Here is a 22,765-nt window from a genome sequence, read left to right as displayed (position 1 = left end):
TGTCCCCCATAGCTCATCCTGAACATCATGCAGTACTGTCATACTTATGCATGGGCTTCCATACTCTTCATACGTGTGGTTTTTCATGTTCTTGGTACACATGTATGTAGTATTGTTTTGCAATTTTTAAACAGGCAGGTCTCATACATTTTTGCTTATCTTTGAGATTGTGTATGTTGATATATGCAATGGATATTTTTACTATTGTATAGGATTTCTTTATATTAATTTATCAGATTATACTTGTTGGACAATAAATGTTTACACGAATGTTTTGTTCATTATAACCAGGCCTCTTGCTGGACTCACTTAAGCTCTAATAACTTTTGATTCTCTTGGTTTAGCAAAATAGTTTCTCTTCAACAGCTATACCTTGTTTCCTGCTTTATGGAAATGGCTAGAACTTGCAGAACAGTGTTAATGGTGATAATTGACCACTTTATGCTTGCAGTGTGATGTTGACTGTTGGTCTGATGCTACCTTATCAAGGTAGTATCTTTACAAGTTACCAGGAATAGTTACTGTTGGCAAATGCCTTTCATCTACTGTCAAAAGGTTTTTCTCTTTTGACATTGAGGTGATGAATATCCCATAGGCAAATCATACTCAGTCACATTAGGTTTTTGTGGTATGCCATTGAGTTAGATTCATTTATTTCCTTCAGGATTATTCCATCTGTACTCCGAACTTCCACACCCGACTCCCAACCCTTGCACCCCTTTCAAATTTAAATGGTCAGAGCTTTATTCTACTTTGATTTCTCAAAGAACCAGTTCTTAAGTGTATTGATCAATTCTACTGTATTTCTGCTTATTTGTTCCTTTTATTTTAAAGCCCTGGTGGACTCCCAGCCTCATCTCAGGCCACTATCCTTTGCTCAAGCCTTGCCCTATCAACTGGACTCTTGCTGCATTGAGCTAGATTACCCTGTTCTTCTTAATCTTCACTCTCACACAGACTTATGATTCAACCCAAATGCCACTGACAATAGAAAGCCTTTCCTGATCTCCCAGGCTAGACCAGGTACTTGTGCTGGGCACCCAGATCCCCTTCAGAACTGATCTGTCTCTATCCCTTGACTAGAAGCTCAATAGGCCGGACAGGGTTGATTCATCTGTCTTCTCAGTGGTCAGGAGGGCCAGGAACAGACAAGTGTGAACATTGGAAGGAAAAAAAAAAAAGATTAGCTACCATTTGCATCAGGACAAAGGGATCAGGTTAAGGACAGACACACCACTGCTTTCCTAGACCCACACTTTGGGACATGGTCAAGGGGAAAAGAGAAGTAGAGCCTTGGAGAATGAGAAAAACCACACAAAGCAAGTACCACTTGAGGTTATTTTTCTAACTGAACTTTTATTACTTTTTTCTTTGAAGGCTGGAACCATCAAAGTCCTTAGATCAACTTTAAGTGCTGGATGGAGTAAAAAAAACCACAAAAGACTGTTGGGCGATCTGTGAACAGACTGGCAAACAAGCAGATGACAAAACAAAACCAAAAAGGATGGAAAGACTGTTCTGGGGAGCTAGTCAAATTATTTGCTTATGAAAATTTGTTAGAAATAAACTAAAACATTAATAAATGAAATCAAAATTTTAAACTGAGCTCCAGGCTTGAAACTGTTATAAAGGCTCAGGAAATAGAACCTTCAGTTGGGTTGAGTGAATTCTCTTACAACCTGCTGGTTTGTTCCCCTAGAGCAAGGCGATGCTTTGTCCTTGGCTGCAATCTCTAACACCATCACCACCCCCAAGTGCAGATCCCATTCTGAAAAAGATCCCCCCAGTTCCTGATGACTCTGAAGGAGGAGGATGCACCCATGTGGTGACAGAGATGGCTTTCTGGAGAGTCCACTGGATTTCTTCTCCAGCCATCTAACATGTGCTCAAGAGGGTTTATTTCTTTTTAAACTTGAAAAAAACTCCATTGTGAAAAGTGAGTTATGAAGAGTGCTCTTTATTTGAAACCTCCACAACACAGACGCCAATCTTGTCTCGCATTGAATCATTAGCTGTGCACATCAACACATTCCAAGCACAAATTAAGAAATGCAAACAGAACAAAAAAATATATATATATATAATTTTTTCCCCTATCCAAAGGTTTCAAGTCTCAATGCAGCAAATCCTTCTGAACACAGAATCTGAGGAGCACACTGTTCAAACAGTTGGGACAAACGGGTCCCTGTAAAGGCTATTGCCTTTTCAATACATGGGTGAGGGATCCTGGACGGCATGGAACGGGGAGAGGAGGTGAGAAAAAGGGAGCGGGGAGAGAGAATGAGCAGGAAAGGGGGAACGGGTATGCGCTGGGGAAGATGGGGCAGCTGGGACACACACATGGTGAGTTGGTGGATTTTCACTTATTGGTTTTTGACATTTTCTTTCTGGTTCTTTTTTGTTTTCATTATTCCATTTCCCCCCATTCCCAGGTCCAACAATGGTAGAAAAACCCCACAGTGGTGGGCGGGGCCTTATTAGGCCAGCCCAAAGCCTTCAGAGCACTCCTGGATGGCCAATAGTAGCATGTGGCGGAGCTTCTCAAAGCTCTCATAGGCAGGCAGGTCCAGCTGATTAAAACTAGGGAAAGAAGAAAGATCAATTCATGACAAAAGATGATAACCAAATCTGTGTTCCCATGGTGCCCACTTGACTTCTGCTTGTAGACTCCCAATCCTGTCCTAGCCTTGTCTGCCCTCCTCTAATCTGGCCCCAATACTGGCCACCAGGCACCTAAAACATAATCTGACCCTGTCACTCCTCCTTAAACACCACGGCCCTACATGAAAGCTCCAAGGAGGTATTCAGGGTCACTGGTCACCCCTGCCGAGTTCTTTAGCATTCCGCTCGTGCAACTCCTTGCTCTGGCTACGTTGAGCCCTGGAATACACCTTGTTCTCACATGGCAGTGTTCACCTGCAATGTCACCCCAGCCCCACTGTGAGTCTGGGCCAGCTTCTCATCTCAAATATCATCTTCTCCACAAAACCCACCAAATTGTGAGTTACCCCAGGTCCAGGGTACCCGGGGCCAGATTTGCGCTCCTGACCACGGGTAGGGGCCTAGAAGTAGCAAATATGCAAATTCAATCTAAATGCTGAAAAGGAGAACAAACCCTTCCTCTTACCATGTGTGAGCTGAAGGCAGGCGGTCTGTGGACCTGTCATCTCGATGGATCTGAAACTTCTGAATGCCATTCATGCCTTCAAGGGCAGCAAAACCTTGCAGGGGCACCTTGGAAGTACCCGTGACAAACTGGAGGAACTTGGCACGGTCAGCTTGATCGAAAGAACGCAATGCTCTCCAGAACCACTGGATCTACAGGAATGAACATAAGAAGCCAGTGTTAGGTAGAGAGTTCTTCGAAGAAAGGGGGATGGGATTTGGAATGTTAGGCAAGTCTCTTCTGTGAGACAGGTTTCAGTTCCTCCATTCACAAGATGAGCAAGGAGATCACCTGAAAACTGAAACTCCAGAAGAGTGAAGAGTTAGGTACAGGTAAGCTGTCACTCAAAACTCCCTTCCCCTAAGAGTACTGGTTTATTTGGTGTCATATAAACTAACACTGCTTAAGGATACAGGAAGGGATGCCAGCAGCAGCTCACCTGAATAGAGTTGGACTGGTACTTGTGGTATTCAGTGTTGGATTTCAAATCGTCAATGTCGATTGTGGGCAGTCCTGATATGAGCAGCTCTAACTCCTGCTCAGTGAAGATGGAAATGAGGCGCTTTGGAATGATCTCATAGAAACCTTCTAAGAAAGCCGCCAGCTGTTTGCGGATGGCTCCTGGGGAGAGAACCAACAAGCCACGTGGCATCTGAACTCATACAACTGTTAGAGGTCAGAGATCCCCAATCTGGCAGGATGCTGACTGATCTGCCTACCTCACCTACCACTCTGTTTCTAGGCCCCCATATGAGGGTGGATGAAGGGAAATATTTTTTGGTCAGGTTTTTGGACTCCTTTTATGCAAGGCATTTGTGGCTGGCATAGGGGAAGAGAAGAAACAATGTCTGTGAAATGAGTGAGGCCTGACCTTGCCCCATACTGAGCAACTAGGGGGTCTAACGGACATTTCCCCTACCTGTCATTCTCATCTGGCACACCAGGTGTACATACTCCTTCTTATTCTCCTCTGTTACCAAGATGTTGGCCCCATTGGGTTTGAGGTCACGAACTTCACACACTCCAAACTCTTGGACCTAGAATACCCAAAACCAATAATATGAATCAGGCTTGGTCTAGGATGGAACTTACATAGATACCTGGAAACACACCCTAAACTCTTTGCTGAATCCTGGGCAAGGAGATGAAGCAAGGTCATAAAAAACAGTGACTTTTCTCATGAGCTCATAAATCCCTAATAGGGAAAGGCCAAGGGTTTGGTCCTAAAACATACGGAAACTATCAATAGTAAAAGGGAAAAGGGCATGGATAACATACATAATGTAACACAACAGAATCTTTATGGAAAGCAATTTGGGCGAAGAGTAACCTTGAAATTTGTTTTTCATTTATGTCTATTTGTACAATTTTTCTAGAGTGAACTGACTTTGGGAATGAAGAATAATGTACTAGAGCATTTTTTCAAAATATAGAGGAAACTAGGAAACAGCCTGGATTGTTTTACAAATTCTGGTTTTTCTGTTTGTGCCATCTCATGCAAATACCCACTGTTCTCTGCCAGATGGGGAACGGGGAATGTGACTTAAGACATCAAGATGCTTCCTTAGAAGCATGAGAGGTTATCCAATGCCAGTTCAAGGACAACCCCATAATGGGTTTCCTAGACTAGCTGGGATGTGCTATGGTCAGGATCTCCGGACCTACCTCAGTGCTGAAGGTGAGGTCGTAGCCTAGTGTGGAGACATCATTTTCCAGCAGATAAACCAGGCCCTGGTAGAAGTGGTAATCTTCGCTCTCCATGTCTGTATATCTAGATAAACAAAATTAGGGCCATGGGTTGGGGTGGAGGACAGGCAGCCTAGTGATGGGACACAAGAAAAGGGACCAGATTTCCAGGACTGAAGACAGTCCCAGGTTTGTGCCACATCCTCACCTGACAGACTTGCCCAAGATGTGTTTGTAGAAGGACCGAGTAAAGTAGCACTCCAGGAGGCGGTTGTCATATACAGCTTTGGCCACGATGCGTCCGACAAACTTGAAGTAGCTAAGGTGGTTGGGGTTGCAGTGGGAAGATGGATTGATGGTGTATGTGACCCGATCACCAGGTGAGGTACGGAACAAGGCATACATAGGGTTAAACATCTCCCGAGAGATGATCATATACCACTCCCGCAGGAGCCCTCCAGCATCTTGCCCTTCTTCTCCTTCAAACACTATATACCTGTATAAGAGAGCAGAAACAGGGATGTGCAGAAAGCCCAGGACAAATCCATTCTTTTGCATAGCATAACCTGAGAGAGCGATTGTGAAGGAGTAGCTGGGAGACTGGGTGGAGAAGACGGGTGACAGTTCAGTGAGATTATCTAAGCTGGATTCCTCTTAGGAATTCCTACTGGGGAGGGCAGCACCTCCCTAAGTTCCCCTGCACATTTGGGCCCCAAGTAAGCCTTCACTACCACGTAGGGAGGGTCCCAACCCTCCCATCCTATTTATTCTCTGCTCTGGGCTCTTACAATCGATTCTTCATTTCTTCAGGGGATTTCCGGTGCAGCTCACGATAGGAGTCTTCAAACACATGGTCACGGCGGACGTGCACAGCCATGTCTTCTTTCCGGAGCCCCTCATCCAAACGCTCCAGCTCTTGGCGGAAATATCTTGGGAGGTAGGAAAGGAAGGAAAGTAAGATTAGGAGTGGCAGAGTAAACTTTTGTTTGCCTGATTAGGATGAAGATCCGCAGTGATGTTCCCCTCATCCTCCAGACACTTTGATCCCTCCAGTGTTTGGGAGAGGCAGGTCATTCACTACCAACTCTAAATTTTTCCCATCTCCATCGAATAGGGGCCCACAGACATTATGGCATGGAATTTCTGCAATAAGCAGGTAAGCATGTGTAGGTGCACAGGAAGGAAGAGAAGAGTAAAAAATGACAGGAGTGTTGTGGAGGCTCGCCCCCCCATGAGCCCTGCTGTGGCTACCTACACCTCCTGTATTACCCCAAAGGAAGGACCGGGACTTTAGAAATCATGTGATTAAACAAAGGCTTGCATTTCTCTGATGAAGAATGGAGACTGGGTTGGAGAAGGCCAAGGAGTATTTAGGTACAATGATTGTCCATGGCACAGATGAGTCTCTCCCCGCCCCCCGACCCCCCAGCACCATTCTAAGGGCTGCCACCAAGGGAAACTTCTTTCCCTGAAAACATCATCCCAGGAGAAATTTTGGCTCCTTTCTGGGAGAGGAGATACCATTTAGAGAGTTCCCATCCCCCCAACACCAGGGCACATACTTGCGCTTGACATCAAAGTCGAGGACACGAATGTAGTCTACCAGGACAGCAAAAGGCCCGTCAGCAAGGTGGGTGGTGGACTGCCGTAGGATCTGGTTTAACACAGTGCGATGAGTCTCTGGGGGGAGAAAGGACAGCAGGAATCAGCACATCATGGGTCTCAGAAGAATGAATGAAAGCCAACCAGCCAGCAACTCTCTCTTCCTTGTTTCAGGGGAAAAAAACGTAGTGTGGCACACAAGGACTTCCAGATCCAGTCCCTACCTCACTAGCCTCACTTTCCAACACACACACACACACACACACACACACACACACACTCTCTCTCTCTCTCTCTCTCTCTCTCTCTCACCCTGCAAATCAGCTAAGAACAAAATGTATGAATTGACCCTGTAAAAAAAATGAAGACTTCTACATTTGGCGGCCTAAGAGTTCTCTGTACCTGCAAAGCGAAGAAACTTCTGTGTGTCAGGGGGCAGGCTTGATGAGATGTGCATAGACGAGGGCTCCCGGGAGAAGAATGGGTCAAGGGAGGAAGGAGTGGCTGGGGTTAAGGGGGCAGGGGAGAGTGGAGGAGGCTCGTCCTTGATGTGTGCCAGCTGGCTCTCACGGGTGTCTCGGACAGGAGGCTTGCTCTCCCGCTCTGTGGCATGGACCAGAAAGAAGGCCTCGACGGCAGGCTGTAGTACTGGGGGTAGGAACGATAGGATAGTGACAATTTACTTTATAAACTTCAACATACAAACCTCTTCCCCCCTCATAATCAAATTTCAAAAGTACTACATGAAAAAGTAATGAAAACTTGCAGGAGAAATATAATGGTGCCACAGAGGAAGTCAGAGCTTCCAGAGAAAAATGGGATAGGCAACCAGTTATAAAGATTCCCCCGGTCTAAAAAGTAAAAGATACCAGCTACCAAAAGAGAAGGCTAGTCTTTTTTCTGACAATGAAGTCAGAGAAAAAAAAATCCTCTTCTTTAAACTCCTATTATGGAGATCCGACGGAGAAGAGTAATCTGGAAGGAAGAAAATTAAGCTGGCAGAAAGGGCCCCAGAGCAGATCAGCGGACCTGGGCTCTCCCTCAGGCCACAACTCACCTAGCACCGCATGCTGGTCATGGGATTCCTCCAGTTCCTTTAGGCACTCTCCCAGCATGTCCCACAGCTCATCTAAGCTCAGCTGCTCGCTGAGCAGGGGTAACTCAGGTGGCCTCTCCTCCTTCTCCTTCTCCCCCTGTGGAGTTCCATCTGAGCCTAGTGGGCACAGAGAGGAGAGACTGGGAAGCCCCTGAGGCTTTTCCTTCATTCAGACCAAATGCACAGGCCATTAGACAGATCAAGTAAATTGGTCCACTGGCCACTGAGTAATTGAGTGACATCTGAAAGCAAGCTCTAGTCCTATACTGGATGGCATTTAAACTTAAACTGAATAAAATTAATACAAGAAAAAGTTTGTCTAGTTGCACTAGACACTTTTCAAGTGCTCAATAGCTACATGTAGCTAACGGCTACTGAAGGAAAATTCTACCAGACAGCATTGGTCTTCTCATTGCCTTACTAGCTCCCAGAAAACCTATGGATTATTAAATGATTTAATATATTTTAAAAACTGGATGTCCTATGACAACACTATCCCACAGGAATGTGTTAAAAGGGTGCCAAAAAGCATTCTATATGAAATTAACCTTGAGAAATGCTGATAATAATAGCATCCACTGTGTGCCAGGTACTGCTCTAAATGCTATATATACACGTGTTAACTCAATCCTAACTATGAATATCCCTATTTTAAATGAGGAAACAGAGAGGTTTGCCTCAGGTCCCAGAGATAGTAAATGGGGAGACAAGACTCAAACGTATGCTGTCTCCACACAGTATCATCATAGTTTCTTGTTTCTTTACTACAGAAATTGCAGTGTGTGCTATGATTCTCCAATGAGGACCAGGTGGTGATGGTTAGTGATCTTAGTTGATTGGTACGGGCCTATCAACATACAGAAACCAGGGTTCACTTGAACAAACTGGAAAACACTGAGCTTATGTATGTTGGAAGGAGGGGATCCAGCAGCCATTCCATGAAGACTGGTTCTCCCTTTTGTTGGGCTGGAAATGGGAAGTAGTACTGACCAATGGACTGAGTATCTTGAGCACTGGGAGATGGCTGGTCCACATCCATGGGTGATTCCTCCCTTCGGACAGATGCCTCTGACTGGCTTGACTCCGACTGGATAAAAGGGAGACAAAGTCACATAAAGGGTGCAACTCTGCTTTCCTCAGGGACAGGCGAGAGGCTGTCCTACAATCTCTCACATATCATAAGCTTGGAAAGAAGCCTCCCATGTCTTCCCATATGGAAAGAAGTTTCCTTAGGTAGCTCTCCAGGACAAAACAATGGCCTTCCCACCTCCTTTGCTGTCCTCCACCCTGAGCTAGCAAGTTTTTGCAAAGAGCTCCCTGGATGCCCCATTTGCCTCCACTCTATTCCAGGCCTGTGTCCAGTCAGGCACCATCCTCCTGGACTTCAAGACTTCTAGGGACAGTTTACACACGTATATATACCTATATATAAAACTCAGATGGGCAGAAGGTAGGTTTACTCTTTGTTCCTTTTTGCTCACAAAAGGGGAAATAACGGCAATGAATTAGTGCAATCTTTGATGGGTGGGATTGGCTTTTTAAAAAAGCCAACATCTGTCGTATCAGGTGTGGGAAAGAGACTGGGCAGAAAAAATACTCCAGAATAATAGTTCTCTATCCCTTTCTACCCTGCCAGAACTACAGCCCTTAAATTCTAGGCTGTTCCCAGCATGCTCAATGAAACCACACTGTATAATAGTAATTACAGACAAAGAAAAAATAGGCCTCAAGATATTCTTATTTCCCGGGTCTTGGAAAGGCAACTTGCATGTTGTTACAAGGACAGGAAAACAATGAGTGCCACAGCATATATACATGATGCCAGGCTTTCCCTACAGCCACTCTGTGCTGAGATCCCAACAATGAACTGACTACCTAGGAACCTGAAAAGGCTTCCTCCTAAAAGTGCCCAAGTGCCTGGGTGCCAAAGGAGTATGAAGAATAGAGGCAGAGACCAGGGTGGAGGGATCAGCCATAGCCAGAAGAGGCTGTTTGGGATGTGTACCAAGCTTGGGGGACTTTCAAGGGCAGGATTCCTGACGTGTCTCTGAGGTACTTGCATTGTTCCATGAGACTGAAAAATCTTTTATCATGAATCCCCTCAGAACCCAGACACTTAGCATTATGCAGTTTGCAAAAGCGCCACTGTTGACTGGATAGCTGGGAGTGGGGTATGATGGCCAAGCTTTAAATCAAACCAAACCAAACCAATAAACAAACAGTAAAGAAAGCACCAAGAGAAAGTAACCCTGTTGCCCAGAAGCATTCATATAGCAAACTTAATGCAAAAGCATACAAGGTAAGGGCAATGAAACCCCACTGATGATGTGGTGGGGGAGGGAGGAGAGGCAAATGAATGAGGGGCCACAGGCATCATGCTAACCGTTGCTGCTTGTTGCTGTCTCCGCGCCCTTTGACCCTCACGTACCATTTGTATAATGGCATCAGCCTCAGCCTCCAGCTGCCGAACAGCTGCCTGGATGCTGCTAGCTGAGCCTAAACCGGAAGAACCTGGGAGAAAGAAAAAAGAAGGTAAGATGTAAACTGTAGAAAGAGAGAATGCTCAATATTCTCTCCCATCTCCTGGGCCACCACAGGGCACCTTGCCTTTGAGCTTTAAGCTCAGGCAGTCTCAGAATGCTCATCGTAAGGCACTAAGAACTACCTTTACAGATAAGGGCAGGTGACATGGGGCTGGGCAGACGGATGGTGGCAGGTGAGAGAGTTCTGCGGGACAGGGGGAAAGACATTGGATTTGGCATGCCATAGCTGAGGCAACATGGCTACAATATTTTAGCCAAGAGTGTTCAAGGAAGCAGAGAGGAGACAAACTCAGTGAGTTAAATCTTGTTCACCAAAAGATCTGTCCCCAATTTCCTTGCCAGATTTCCACTCCCCTTTAATTCCCACTTGCCCTAGTGAAATTTCCTATGTAGACGGCTTGAGTGAGATACAGAATGCAGCCACCAACATTTTAAGATAGGATCATCATTTTCCTTAGAAAAGATCAAACAGGAAGGAGACATGACATTAAGTCCTGCCCTCCAGGGTCTCTTGTTTTTCCACCACCAACCTTGCCCCTCAACTGGACACCCCAGTTCCATACCTAGCCTGCCTGTCTGCTTGGCTTTCTTGTTAGCTCGGCGTGTGTCGTCCCGGAGCTGGATGATGACCTGCAGTACCCTCAAGAAGAACTTCTGGGTAGATGTCTTGGATGTCAACATGGACATAGAAGGCAACTGGAGCTCCCGGCCACCCAGAGGTCGCTTCTGAGATGCCACGATTACCACATTCTCAGCCATGTCAAACCTGGAGAGTGTAGAGGTGGCTTGCGTATACTGAGAGCATCAAAGCATCAACACCCACAGCAGGCACGGCTTTCTTGTGTCAAGCAGGGGGTAAGGAATCTCAGAAGAAAATCACACAAGTAGGAAAAATAGGGCTGGGTGTGTACAGGACAGAAACAAAATCTGTCCAGTGAAGAGGGAAAAAATAACCAGGAAGCCAGGAAGAGCCACTTTTCAGAATGTCCCTGATCCCAACCCCACAGCCAAATGGGCAGCTGCCACCTACCTGCTCTGCATTTTGCCTTTCAGCTTGGTGGTCTGTGGCTGCTCCTCAGGCAGGCCATCAGGGGAGAGGGTCTCACACTGGGCTCGCCGCTGCTGTTCCAGATTGTATTCCCGTAGTTCAGCCAGAAGGGTTCCTGGGCAGGCAGAGAAGCCAGCAAGTGTTCAGAGACTTCCCTAATGAAGCAGTGAAAAGCCAAACCTTTCCAAGAAAACTTCCTAGGTGCTTTGCTCAGCTGCACTGAACCTGGAGTAAGCAGAAATTTTGCTCTGTTCATTTTACTATGTGTGCTCACAGATCAACTAACTGCTCAGGGGCCACTGGTTTATCTGGCCTTGAGAATTTGCTGAATCTACAAGAAATAACAGCTCAGTGCAGAGGGGAAAAAGTATCTCTTTTGAAGCCCGTATACCTCTCAAACTTCTTAGGTTTTTGTGGTAATCTCAGGCAAATTGCTTAACCTCTTTCCCAATTTGCTTACCCATCTTAATAATGGGGCTCATACTGCCTAACCTCACAAGGCTGCTTTGAGAATTAGGAGATAACTGTCTAGCAGAGTGCCTAGGATACTGCCTAACCTATGGATGTTGAATAAATGGTGGCAGTCAAGAAAGATCAGAGGCCTCTTTTGGAAGAACTCTGTAATTCTCATGCAACAAAGAAGATCCTAGGTCACACAGTTTAATTGACTCTCTTATCACCTCAGCTCCAGGGATGTTTGTGAGAAGGAGATAACTACACAGGTGGTTGAGATCTAGGGAGACCCATGATTGGGATGGGGGGTGGGAGAGAGCAAAGAGAGTCTCTATGCTGAAAGCAAATCTGGCCCCACTCCTTGATTCAGTCACCCCGTCACCTGGGTTTTAGTTTTCTTCTTGGTGAAACAGGAAGACTGAAACTAGACAATTTGCAAGTATTCTTGGAATTTTTGTACCCTCAAAACTGCACAAAGGCAGAGGGTATTATTCTTTCAATTCCCGAGCCTGAATGTAGCATAGGTGCATCTCTGAGGTGGCGAACTGCCTCAGCAGGCTCATCATAGGGCTCTTATGAGTGCCCAGAATGGAAAAGCAATGTCGGTCCTATGGGTGCTCATTTTCCTTCACTAAGCACCAATTACCAGCTGTGTGCCGGGGATTGGGAATGTAGAGAGAAGACCAGCCCTGCTCTCAGAGAACTGGGCAGAGGAAAACAGATGACAACCTAGTATTTTCAGTGCTGTGACAGAAGAGCTCATGGGGCTGTGCTACAGATGCATAGAGGAGTTTGATTCAGCCTGGGGGCTCAGGGAAGGCTTCCATAAAGAGATGACACCTAAGTGGAAGGTTTCAGAAAAACAGGGTGCTTTACTCCTATTATTACCTATCTGTTTACAAAGGGTATAACCCAGATGGCGGGCTCCATTCAGTAGCAGCTTCAAAACAGTGTCCCGCGTCCCAGGGTCCCCCCGAGAGAGCTGCAGTAACACATTGGCTGCATCCTCTAGGCCTTCTTCAGAACAAGAATGGGATGTCAACACCTGGGAAAAAGAAAGGAGATGGGGTGAACCCCAACTTGAGAATTAAAACATTATCTATCCCAGTCAACTCTTTCTCCCCCAACCAGAGGGAGGTCAGAAGAGCTTGGACTCACCTCCACAGAGAGCTGGAGCTGATTTTCAGTGAGGCCAGAGGATACCATCTTAAAGTCTGTGCTGCTGCCGATATCACCCACCTTCGCTGGAGATTTGCTGGCCTTAGTAGTAGTAGAAGCTTTGAGGAAACAGAACACTGTAAGCCTCTGAAACTCACATGCCAGAGACTTAAGTGGCAGAGCCAATCGCTGCACTGCCCAGGGCTTCAAAATGGAAAAGTAGTGAAAATGAAGATCCACCCCACATAGCCAAATCCAAATGACTTGGGATACCAAGGACTCTTATGACTGTACCTTCTAAAGTGACAAAGAATCCCAGATATTTCTCACAACTGTTCCCCTACCATCAGAGGGCCCTCTGAAAGCCCCCCTTCCTTCAAAATCTGTTTCTTCAAATGATTATTAGTGTGCCACAGGGCTCATTCCCTTCACTTCCTGGGGTGGCCTGGCTACTTGATTCTACCCTGATTCCCACTGTATCCTGCCTGCTCTTGAACTGCTTCCTCTGAGAACTGGCTCCCTCAACTAGGCTACAAAGACTGGGGATTCTTTAAAGACAGGGACTTTCTCCCCATCCTCCTTTTTGAGCTTAGCCTAGGGGAAGCCACATTCAGTGGTCTCCACAGGAGTGGTGGAGGGGGGAGGGAGGGGAAAATGGAGCGAGAGAACTTGGACCAATGAGGGTGAGAATTAACACATTTGGCTCTCACAAACACAAACCACGCTGATCGCTGTCATTTAGGGAGGAATACCTGGGTGGGGCAGAGTTGGGGGTGAGGTGGGTGTACACACCCCACAGCTCCCAGCCTGTATCCACACTTACTTGAAACAGTAGTGGTAGAAGTCGTGGGGGTAGTCACTGTGGTTGAAGCGGCTACAGCAATGGTGGATATAGTCGTGGCAGCAACCAGGGACGGAACAGAAGTGACAGGGGTGGTTGCAGCAGGGGGAGTGGGTGTGCTGGAGGCAGCAGTGGTAGTGGTGGTAGATGTGGTTGACGTGGCAACAGTGGTGGAGGAAGCACTGTTGCCAGAATTAGCCTGTGCTTCCGACACTTTGTTTTCTGGGAGAGCAATTGAGATGAGAGAAAGGAGTCTGAGGAGTTTCTCAGTTAAGAGAGAGCTCCGGCGGATGACTGGGTGTGACAACATGTTCATGAGCTGCCCCAGTGGAGAGGCCTCGAGGCTGTATGGGGAAGTTTCCCCCTCACCACCAGCGCTCACTGGCACTGACTTCACGGAGTTCTTGCCTTTCCGGCTGACATTCATGTTGTCCAGTTTTACCAGTAAGTCCCAGAAGTCTGTGCAAATGCCACTGCTCGTGGACTGTGAAGAGCATGGGCTGCAGGCCTGCTTACTGCCCCTCTCCCGATCACTCTCACAGTTTGTTTCTTTGGTCCGCTGCTGTGTGAAGTGGCTGGGAAACACCTGCCAGGAAAAGAAGGACAGGCTTGGTCTAGGAGGTCTACACAGAAAATGTCTTGTGACAAGGAAAGACAACTGGCTCCTAGACTCTCCACTCCTTTGGACAGCTTTAGTAACACTGGAGAGATGTAACATAGGAGTTTTATCCAACTGATGTTGTGAAGCAGCCTAGAGAAACTAACAAAAGCTCTGTAGGGAGACAGACGATTAGCAAACTTTTCTGAACATCTATCTCTATACTTACAAAATGGGGAGGATACCTACACGGCTGTGCAAAATTGTTGAGATTACCAGGCATTTTGCATAGTGCCTGGTATAAGGCAGGCCCTCAACAAATGGCAGCAAAGCTTATGAAAAAGAGGACTGAAAAAAAAAAAGATAAAAAAAGGACTGAATTAAGTTCTAGGTCCAGCCAGCTCCATCACTTACTAGCCACATGACAAAGCCACTAAAGATTTCTGTATCCCAGCTTCTTCATCTGTAAAATGGGAACCATGCAGACCACTGAGGGTTGTTTGATGGCTGAATGAGACAATGCATAAAAATTGTGAAGAGTGAACACAAAAACCCCACAAAATTATTTACTGGACAACCTCCCAGAAACAATACAGGCCTCAGCACCAATGATGAGGACCTGGTAGCTCCCTCAGAGTTCAGATTTCACTACACTATGGCTGACAACCATCTTCCATCCCCAGGAGTTGGGTTCCTCCAAGCTCCTCACCTTGGCTAATTGAATGAGTGTATCCAGAACGTGTCTGCAGACAACAGGAGCAGCCTGGGGGTGGATGTGGACAGTGGAGCCACTACTTGCATGCTTCTCAGTATGTTTGCGCCCCCCTGAACGCTGGATCTGGAATATATTAGTCCTGCAGCCTAGGGCTGCATCCATGGATACTGAGAGCCAGGAAAGCTGGTTGGAGCTCTTAGACTCCATCTTGTGTAGCAGGTCCAGGGGCCGGTTCTCATGGCTGCTTGACCCGCAGCTCTTGCTTGACTTTTTGCCCTTTTCCTCACTTGAGGAGAGCCTGGGTGTTTCAATGCAAAGCTCACTCTCACTGCTGCGCTGCAAGATGGAGAGCAGGCTTCGGATGACCCAGTGGCGGGTCTGGGCATGGTAGCAGAGATTTCTCAGTACTCGATGTAGACGGCTAGTATTGAGCTTCGGCTCATCCACAAAAAGTAGGACCAGGAGACAAGAGAGGGCTTCGTGATCCAGGAGGAGCCGTCCTCGGAGGCGTAGGAGAGTGTCCACATTACTGCCAGAAGGCCTGGAACAGAGCATGGTTTCTGGGTAATACTTCGGCTAGAGCTCTGGGATCAGGCATAGGCCTAAGGGAGGGGGATGAGCTGGATACATCCAGGAGGCTCGAGCAGGGAGGGTGTCCAGTCCAAGGACTCTTAAGGATTCTTAATAGTAACAACAGCTGTCTCCTTGAGTGCCTACTATGTTCCAGACACCCTACAATATCTGTAACAGCTTCCTCATGGGGCTCCTGTAAAGACTAGAGAACCACCCAATTTTGAGATGATGAGCAAGAGGCTCAAATAGGTTAAGTGACTTGTCCTACCATCACACAACGATTCAGAAGAGAGCAGAGATTGCAGCCCAGGTCTGTATCAACTGCTAAAATTGGACTGCCCATAAAGTCCTAGGACACAATGCTTACTTTGGCTTTCTATAGACTACCAGGAGGTTGCCTGCTGAATAGGGACTGATCACTCTACGCTCTGGCCTCGTTAATAATGAACTCTTCTGCAGCCTAGATATTGTAATCTCAAGGCAAGCGGTTCTCACTGTTTTCCTATTTGTGTGGGAGGCAGGTGGCTTTCCTTGTAACCACAGCTAGAGCCTGCTGCCTGCCTACCTTACTTTGTGATTATGGTCTACAGTAGCTACACTAACCAGAAGTGTGGCTTTCTGAAGGGGGAGTCCAAAGATCTGGCTTCCCCAATTCATTCAAGTAAACATCCTAGAGAGGTCATTCAGCCTCTCCACCTATAAATAAAGGGAGTTGGACTAGTAGTAGACATGGAAGGTGGTATGGCAAGGAAAAAAAGACAGGCAAAGGGTACCTATTATGGCTGCTGCTACCCCCCATCTGGAAGGTGCCGCCTCTCTGCACGGCAAGCCGAGTGTATTGGACCCCACGGTTGCCACTCAGGCGACTGGTGAAGGCTGGAAGGAAAGAAAAAGGAAACTGAAATTGGGGAGGAGGTGTGTGCTGAGCTGGGTCCAAGTAATACAAAGGGGAACAAAGAGTCTCATGTGGCCAAAGCCAGACATTCCAGAGCCCTCCCACTTGCCTCCCTCTGTACCCGGGCTTCGAAGAATGGCAGAGAGTGCAGAGGTGCTGCTGTGCCCAAAAAGCCGCTCATGCATGAGCTGCCTCTGCCGGGCTTCTTGCTCTCGCCTCAGGGCTTGAGCCTCAGCTGCAATGTCAGGTGGCATCACGGCCAACACGCTGTCCTCCATGTCCTCTAGGACACTACGGCGCAGGTCTGAGGGCAGAGTCTGGATGAAGGTCACAGGGTCCATGGGGGTGTCTGAGCTGGCATTCTGTGCCAGTTCCCGTCGCTGTTGCTCAGCTCTCTGCTGTGCCAGTACCTACAGAGCAGGAGGAGTCAATGGGGGCATACCCACAGCCAGGTAGCCTGGCACCACCAGCCCCCCCGCTCACATACTTCCTCCTGGATGGCTGGAGGCAAGGCAGCCAGGAACTCAGGGCTCACTTCGGTCACACCAGGATTCCCCACCACTGCAGGAGCTGAGCTATTTGTCGAGGGGGCAGTCCGCGTTGGTGGACGAATGCCCAGCTGGTTCTGTAGAACTTCTCGGCGAATGTCATCAGGGAGAGCGGCCAGAAAAGAGGGGTCCACGCCTTCGGGAAGACTAATACCTGAGGGGATATGCAAGATGTGAAGGGACTCTCACTTCTACTGAAGCCTAAAGATGTACTTGGATCAAAGAAACCCATGGCCTTGGATGAGGGAGACCAGCTTTCTCTGTCCTCATTTCATGCCAAGGACACAGGGGACAGAGAGAAGGCCCACCCACCCTTCCCTAGGCTCAGAACAGCTGTTATATGCCAAGTTCTGTGTGTGCACTGTCACTTAACCTTCAAGACCCCACCATGTAGCTATCATCACCCTCTCAGTATCAATGAGGATCAGGGAAGTTAATGGCTCCAGGTCCCAAAAGTAGGAGGTGGCAGAGAGGGGATTTGAGCTAAGATCAGTCTGACTCCAAAGGCCTGGGTTCATTCCATTGTGTAGCATCAGCTTCCTCTTACTGCAGGCCCTCCCCCCATATATATGCCACCCGCCATCTGGATGGAACGGTTCGACTGGTGGGCATTTCCATGCCAAGGGTTACTAGAAGCCTAAACAGCCCCAGGATGGCCTGAGCACACATGAAGCTCACCTGCTAGAGGATCTTCTTCTTCACTGCTTGTTGAAGGCAGTGGTTCTTCTAGGATTCCCCGGGAATCTGCTCCAGAAATGGCCACGGCAGAATCTCTGGTGGAAGAACTCTCAGAGGATGCAGGGGTAGAGCTAAAGGAAATCATTTTCAGGTTCTCTGTATTATATTTTCCCACTTATAAAATATTCCTATAGTACCCCCTTTCTCACAGAAGCCAAGTTGATTTCCCCAGTATACAAAGCATGTGTACTGGTTACTAAGTATGAACGTGGCTTGAAATACCCACCAACACACCCTGCCCTCCTCTCACTCACACAGTGCTTACCTGTCCTCAGGGGGCTGGGTAGGTTCCCCTGACCCATCACTCCTGCCTTGCACTTCTGTCACAACTGGTGGGGCATCCCCAGGAGTGGAGCTGCCTGCTGTGGGCTGCTCAGAACTGCCAGGTGCTGAGGTGTCACCCACAGCTTCCTCCAGGGTGCAGGAAGCCAGGCTGCTGGTGTCCATGGGAGAGCCTTCCAGTTGACTGCTGACAGCTGTCAGAGCATCAGAATCTTCAGCTCTCTCTGGGGAAAGAGAGGCTAGGAGGAAGTCACATGGAGAGGTTAGATCTCTGCTTCGAAGAGGGGGAGGCTGAATTAAGAAGCAGCCAGATCAGACTTCTCACTTCTTCACCTTCACTTCACGCTGGCCTGATGCTCCCCCCTCAATCTCATTTGCTTTAAAAAACTCATCTCAAGCCCTTTCTATTATCTGTTGAACATTTATGGTGTTCCAAGCATGCCTGTGAAACATCTTCTCTAGGCACCCAAGGTAAGGGATCCTGTCACTTTCAGATTTCCTGCAGGCATCATTTACACAAGCTCTTTGGTTCTGCTCGTCTAAACAAACAAGGTTCCTTTAAGGCAAAACCCCCTACACCCTAAGGTTTTTCCAGAGCACGTCACAGGCAGTATAGTAAAGAGCAGGAACGGCAAACAGGCTTGTTTACCCTGTTGGAACACTGCTGAGAAGAATTTTGAGGCCCCATTTCAAACCAGTGGGAAATAGTGCCATGAGATAAATGGTGTTGCCAGGATGGGAGAGCTGCTAAGTGTGCGGTCACGTGCTTGCCCATTCCTGGAAATGTTGAAGAAAAGCAAGCTTCAGAGTTACACAGATCTGGATTTTAATCACAGCTCAACCACTTACTGAGTGACCTTGGGCTAATTATTTCACTTCTGAGTTTCAGTTTATTCATGGAGATAACACCCTCTACTTTGGATGATTGTTTTTTAAAGAAGTTAAATAATAAAATAAGCATGGCATGATAGCCAGGAACAGAGTGATCACCTCAAACTGTTGGCACCACCACTAGTATCATTAAGACACTCCGATGTATATATAATCACTTGAGGACACAGAGAAGAAACCTCAACTTTAGCTAAAAAGGTAATGTGCAATGTGAGACCCTACTATGAGGGCTTGAGCTTCTACTTTAGAAATTCTCTAAAGTAAGAGAGTAAAGAGAAACTACAAAGATGTCCATTCTTCCCCCCTGTTCTACCCCTACCCGCAAACCTTGAAATTCTACTCACTTATAGTGGGAGCTGGGGATAGCTCCATCTGAGTTGTTTCTGCTTCTCCACTTGGCCTTGTGGGACCCAATTCCTCTGGCTCTACAGGCATCAATAGCTGGGTAGAGCTTCCCGCTTCTCCAGTCGGGGACTGCAGCTCTTGAGGAATCTCTCCCAAGGCTGGTGGGGGTGGGAGTGTTGGTTGCTGTTGTGAGGGCTGCAGAGTGACAAGGGTCTCCTTGGGCTCAGATGTAGCTGCATCAGTTGAAGATGGGGTTGTTGGGTAGCTTTCAGGCATGGGAGTCCCATCTTTCTCGGAAAGAACGACAATGGGGTTGTTAAAAGGCAATCAGCCAAGGACCGGGGGAGCCACTCAATCAGCACATGTGGCATGACAAGTATCCCACTCAGTCAGTGATGCAGGATTCCCCTCAGTCACCAACTGCTCCTAGGAACAGCTCGTGGCTGTTCTGGTATACTCAGGATGAGGGCTAAGGCACAGTGCTATCTTAGTCCCAAGAACCAAAAGATCTGACTCTTTGTAGATCCCTATGAATTAAATCCATTCTGTGCCCTGGGTGGAAGGGGGAGAGTTCAAGTCACTTTATAATACTTGCCTCACCCTAAATACCACCTGTCCCCTTCCACCTCCCTTTTCTTGCAGTCCTGATTATCCAAGGAACATCTACAACTCTGTCTGATGGAGGCAATGGTGTTAAGACTAAATGTGAATATGCAACACACCGGGGAAAGTAGTAAGTTGTATAGTTATCTTCTAATTGGGGCTTAAAATCCCTACCCCACAACAATACAACTTACTACCTCACCCCAGCATGAACAGAATCCTCTAGCAAGGGCAGTAGGCAAAAGGCCATTTTACCTGATGACAGACCCTTTCAAAGACCTTCTACCAGATTCAGGGCACCAGGACACCTACCCTCTTTCACTGCTTTAAAAAATACTGTGTAGGCTTTGGTACAATCATTTCCCAACTCAAGTGCCAAAGGAGACAGAAGGTATAGGGAAGCAGAAGAAAGTTCTGAGGAAATAGGGGTGGGGGAGACATATAATACCATATGGACCAGTTATTAGAATCACAAAATGGCTACTGACGTTAGGAAAATTAGGAGAAATAGAAAGCATATAGTAGTAATACCAGTTAGCCCACCGAGCTACCTTCCCCAAAAGCAGATTGCTCAAGGCAACATTATTAGACTTTTAGATTCCACAGACCCACGAAATTTATAGAAAAAGGAAAAAATAAAGAGACAAGAGACTAACACAGGATCACCAACTTTTAATTTAGCCAAGAAAAAAATCCCATTAATATCATTTAATAAAAATATTTTGATACCAAAAAAGTAGGAAATACATAATCTCTGTAATTTATAATAGTCCTTTAAATTGAACAAACTCGGCTTTTTGAAAAACTCATTAAACCTCCCTTATTCTGTTCATTTCCACTGAGGACTAGCATTTAGGAACCACTGTCATCAGGTGTTCTCATTAAGCACCACACCATGGGGGTCAGTAAAGGGGACAGGACACATGGCCTCACTACACATGCCAGAACGCAGTACAGCATAATCAGAATGAGAACCTAAAAACACAGCACGTCGGAGGGGAAGTGCACCACCGTGGGAAAGACAGTAGACTGTATAGTTATCTCCAAGATGGGGTATGACCCTAAAACTATACAATCTACTACCTCATCCCACAGAGCACCAGTGTTCATCTTCAGCCCACCTGGGCCAGCTATTTGGGTCAGGATAAAAAACCAATCAATTAGCAAGAAGGGGAAAAGGGAGGGAGAGTTACCTGAGAGGTTCTGTTCAGTGGAGTCATTTGTCTTAGATGTAGTACACTGCAAAGAAAAGGGACAGACCAATGTGGGACTTTGCAAGCACATGAGATAGAGGTCAACTTTAAAATAGTTGCCATCTCCCACATATGACACATATGACCTGGATGGAAGATGGGCACTTGAGCATGCAAACATACCTCCAATTTCTCTAATACATACTCATGCTCAAGGATTGCTTGGGGACAAGGGAGAAACTGTCAGGGGGCTGACTAAACAAGGAGAGGAAAGGATAATAAAAACCACATTGGAGATGGGCTTGGACATAGGACATGACCTGAACACAATCGTTGAGACAACCAAGAAATTCTTAAAAGTTTCATCTATATATATTTCCCTTCCTTGAGCTCATTTTGTACACTCTGGCTTTTTCAATCATATGCCAGGCTTATTTCCTATCCCTTTACATGTGCTTGAAACAATGTTACTATTTATTAGGCAAAAGTTCTATACAAAGGTATATTTGTTAGATCAAGCTTGTTATCATTAATTGAACATTACAATATCCTTTTAAATCTGATGCCCTGTTGAGTGCGGTATAATAAAGTCTTTCACTCAAGTTTTTTAGTTTCCTCGTATTTTTATCAGCATTTACTTCATTTATTTCAAAGCTATACTATTCAAGGTTCCAGAAGTTTCAGAAAAACCAAAATCATGTTAGAGATTTCACAAATTGAGCCCTAGAAAATGACATGTGGTCATGGGGTTCAGGGTAGGAACATTTTCTCTGATCTGAAGCCTAAGCCCAACTTATTCAAATGTTGGAATGGAATCATATTGGTAAGGTTTCCCTGACACTTAAGAAGGCAATCCACCGAAACGGAATTGAACCATTAAGAGCATGGGCTTAGTAAAGGTCATTGTTCTTGTCTAGCTGTAGTCACTGAAAGTAGAGACTGTATAGTGTAACTGGTGAGTCAGGAGCTGCTCTGGTTCTGGCTCCAGTTTTCCCCAGCAAAACACCGGAGAAACAATTTTCCCTCTGGGTTTGATTTCTTTTCCCCTAAAAACCATTCAAGTGTACAGTGAATTTGAAGTGGATCATTTCTCAGTTTCAGTGTGAACGTCCTAGAATCTTCAATGACTCTTGGGGCCAGCCACATGTATGCTAAAACCGTGGGAAAGTTAAGGCAGACATAGCCAAAGATGAATCCTCCCAGCTCTTGGGAATCACCTGTGCACTCTGATCCCTGTTCTCCTTATCTTCTTTGCCTTTGTCGGTTATCTTTGTTTCTTCCTCAGCTAGCTGTTTCCTGCGTTTCTCCCGCCTTTCTTCCAGCTCCTCATCCCTCAGGAATTCCAGGTGATTGACAATGGGCACTTTAACAACTGGACCAAAGAAGCAAAGATCGGAGGCTGCTCAGGGGAGGTGGGGGAGAAAGCCAAGAGGCAGAGCTTGGGGCCACAGAGAACCAGGGAAACAACTTTCCATGCACTGTCCCAGCCCTGGAAGACTCACTACTGCCCTGATAACCAAACTGCCACACACCTGAAACACAGTCATGCATGCTCTCAGCATCAAGAACTTTGCATTCCTCTGTCCAACGGGTCAGGGCTGTGGGGATGCTGGACAGGGTCCCTGTAGAGAAACAAAGGAGAGTGAGACTCTTGGCATTGTCATGCATCAATTGATCCAAAAATTGCAGTATTTCCCTAACAGGACCCAATGTCTATCACAAGGTTTGGAACATCATAGGTATCCAGATATAATACGGTTTTTATTGCCCTTGGCTAAATCACTGAGTGGT

General features: G+C 46.7%; 1 protein-coding gene across 11 annotated transcripts in view; it reads right to left on the bottom strand.

Moving 5' to 3' along the window:
• Positions 1–1,937: 1,937 nt before the first annotated feature.
• The window catches only part of HUWE1 (HECT, UBA and WWE domain containing E3 ubiquitin protein ligase 1), a 143,320-nt gene continuing 122,492 nt past the window's right edge, over positions 1,938–22,765 (bottom strand). For 9 of the 11 annotated variants that reach the window (XM_030851006.2, XM_060293067.1, XM_060293061.1 and 6 more), the window contains 27 exons: positions 22,507–22,596; positions 22,192–22,346; positions 20,975–21,020; positions 19,178–19,465; positions 17,926–18,181; positions 17,601–17,731; positions 16,862–17,076; positions 16,496–16,784; positions 16,253–16,355; positions 14,901–15,447; positions 13,576–14,179; positions 12,753–12,871; positions 12,483–12,639; positions 11,124–11,256; positions 10,657–10,859; positions 9,934–10,061; positions 8,541–8,637; positions 7,512–7,667; positions 6,857–7,102; positions 6,415–6,532; positions 5,641–5,781; positions 5,061–5,348; positions 4,832–4,937; positions 4,086–4,203; positions 3,606–3,787; positions 3,128–3,318; positions 1,938–2,580 (listed from right to left, as the gene is read on the bottom strand). In XM_030851006.2, coding sequence (XP_030706866.1) covers positions 2,478–2,580; positions 3,128–3,318; positions 3,606–3,787; positions 4,086–4,203; positions 4,832–4,937; positions 5,061–5,348; positions 5,641–5,781; positions 6,415–6,532; positions 6,857–7,102; positions 7,512–7,667; positions 8,541–8,637; positions 9,934–10,061; positions 10,657–10,859; positions 11,124–11,256; positions 12,483–12,639; positions 12,753–12,871; positions 13,576–14,179; positions 14,901–15,447; positions 16,253–16,355; positions 16,496–16,784; positions 16,862–17,076; positions 17,601–17,731; positions 17,926–18,181; positions 19,178–19,465; positions 20,975–21,020; positions 22,192–22,346; positions 22,507–22,596 — 5,210 coding nt within the window. In that variant the 3' untranslated portion in view covers positions 1,938–2,477. The remainder of the gene's footprint in view (positions 2,581–3,127; positions 3,319–3,605; positions 3,788–4,085; positions 4,204–4,831; positions 4,938–5,060; positions 5,349–5,640; positions 5,782–6,414; positions 6,533–6,856; positions 7,103–7,511; positions 7,668–8,540; positions 8,638–9,933; positions 10,062–10,656; positions 10,860–11,123; positions 11,257–12,482; positions 12,640–12,752; positions 12,872–13,575; positions 14,180–14,900; positions 15,448–16,252; positions 16,356–16,495; positions 16,785–16,861; positions 17,077–17,600; positions 17,732–17,925; positions 18,182–19,177; positions 19,466–20,974; positions 21,021–22,191; positions 22,347–22,506; positions 22,597–22,765) is intronic. The other 2 variants (XM_060293066.1, XM_060293062.1) reach the window with 2 other exon arrangements.

Source organism: Globicephala melas, chromosome X (assembly GCF_963455315.2).
Source record: "Globicephala melas chromosome X, mGloMel1.2, whole genome shotgun sequence".
NCBI classification, from domain to species: Eukaryota; Metazoa; Chordata; class Mammalia; order Artiodactyla; family Delphinidae; genus Globicephala; species Globicephala melas.
The sequence above is the reverse complement of the archived record's forward strand: the minus strand, read 5'-3'. Positions and strand labels throughout refer to the sequence as shown.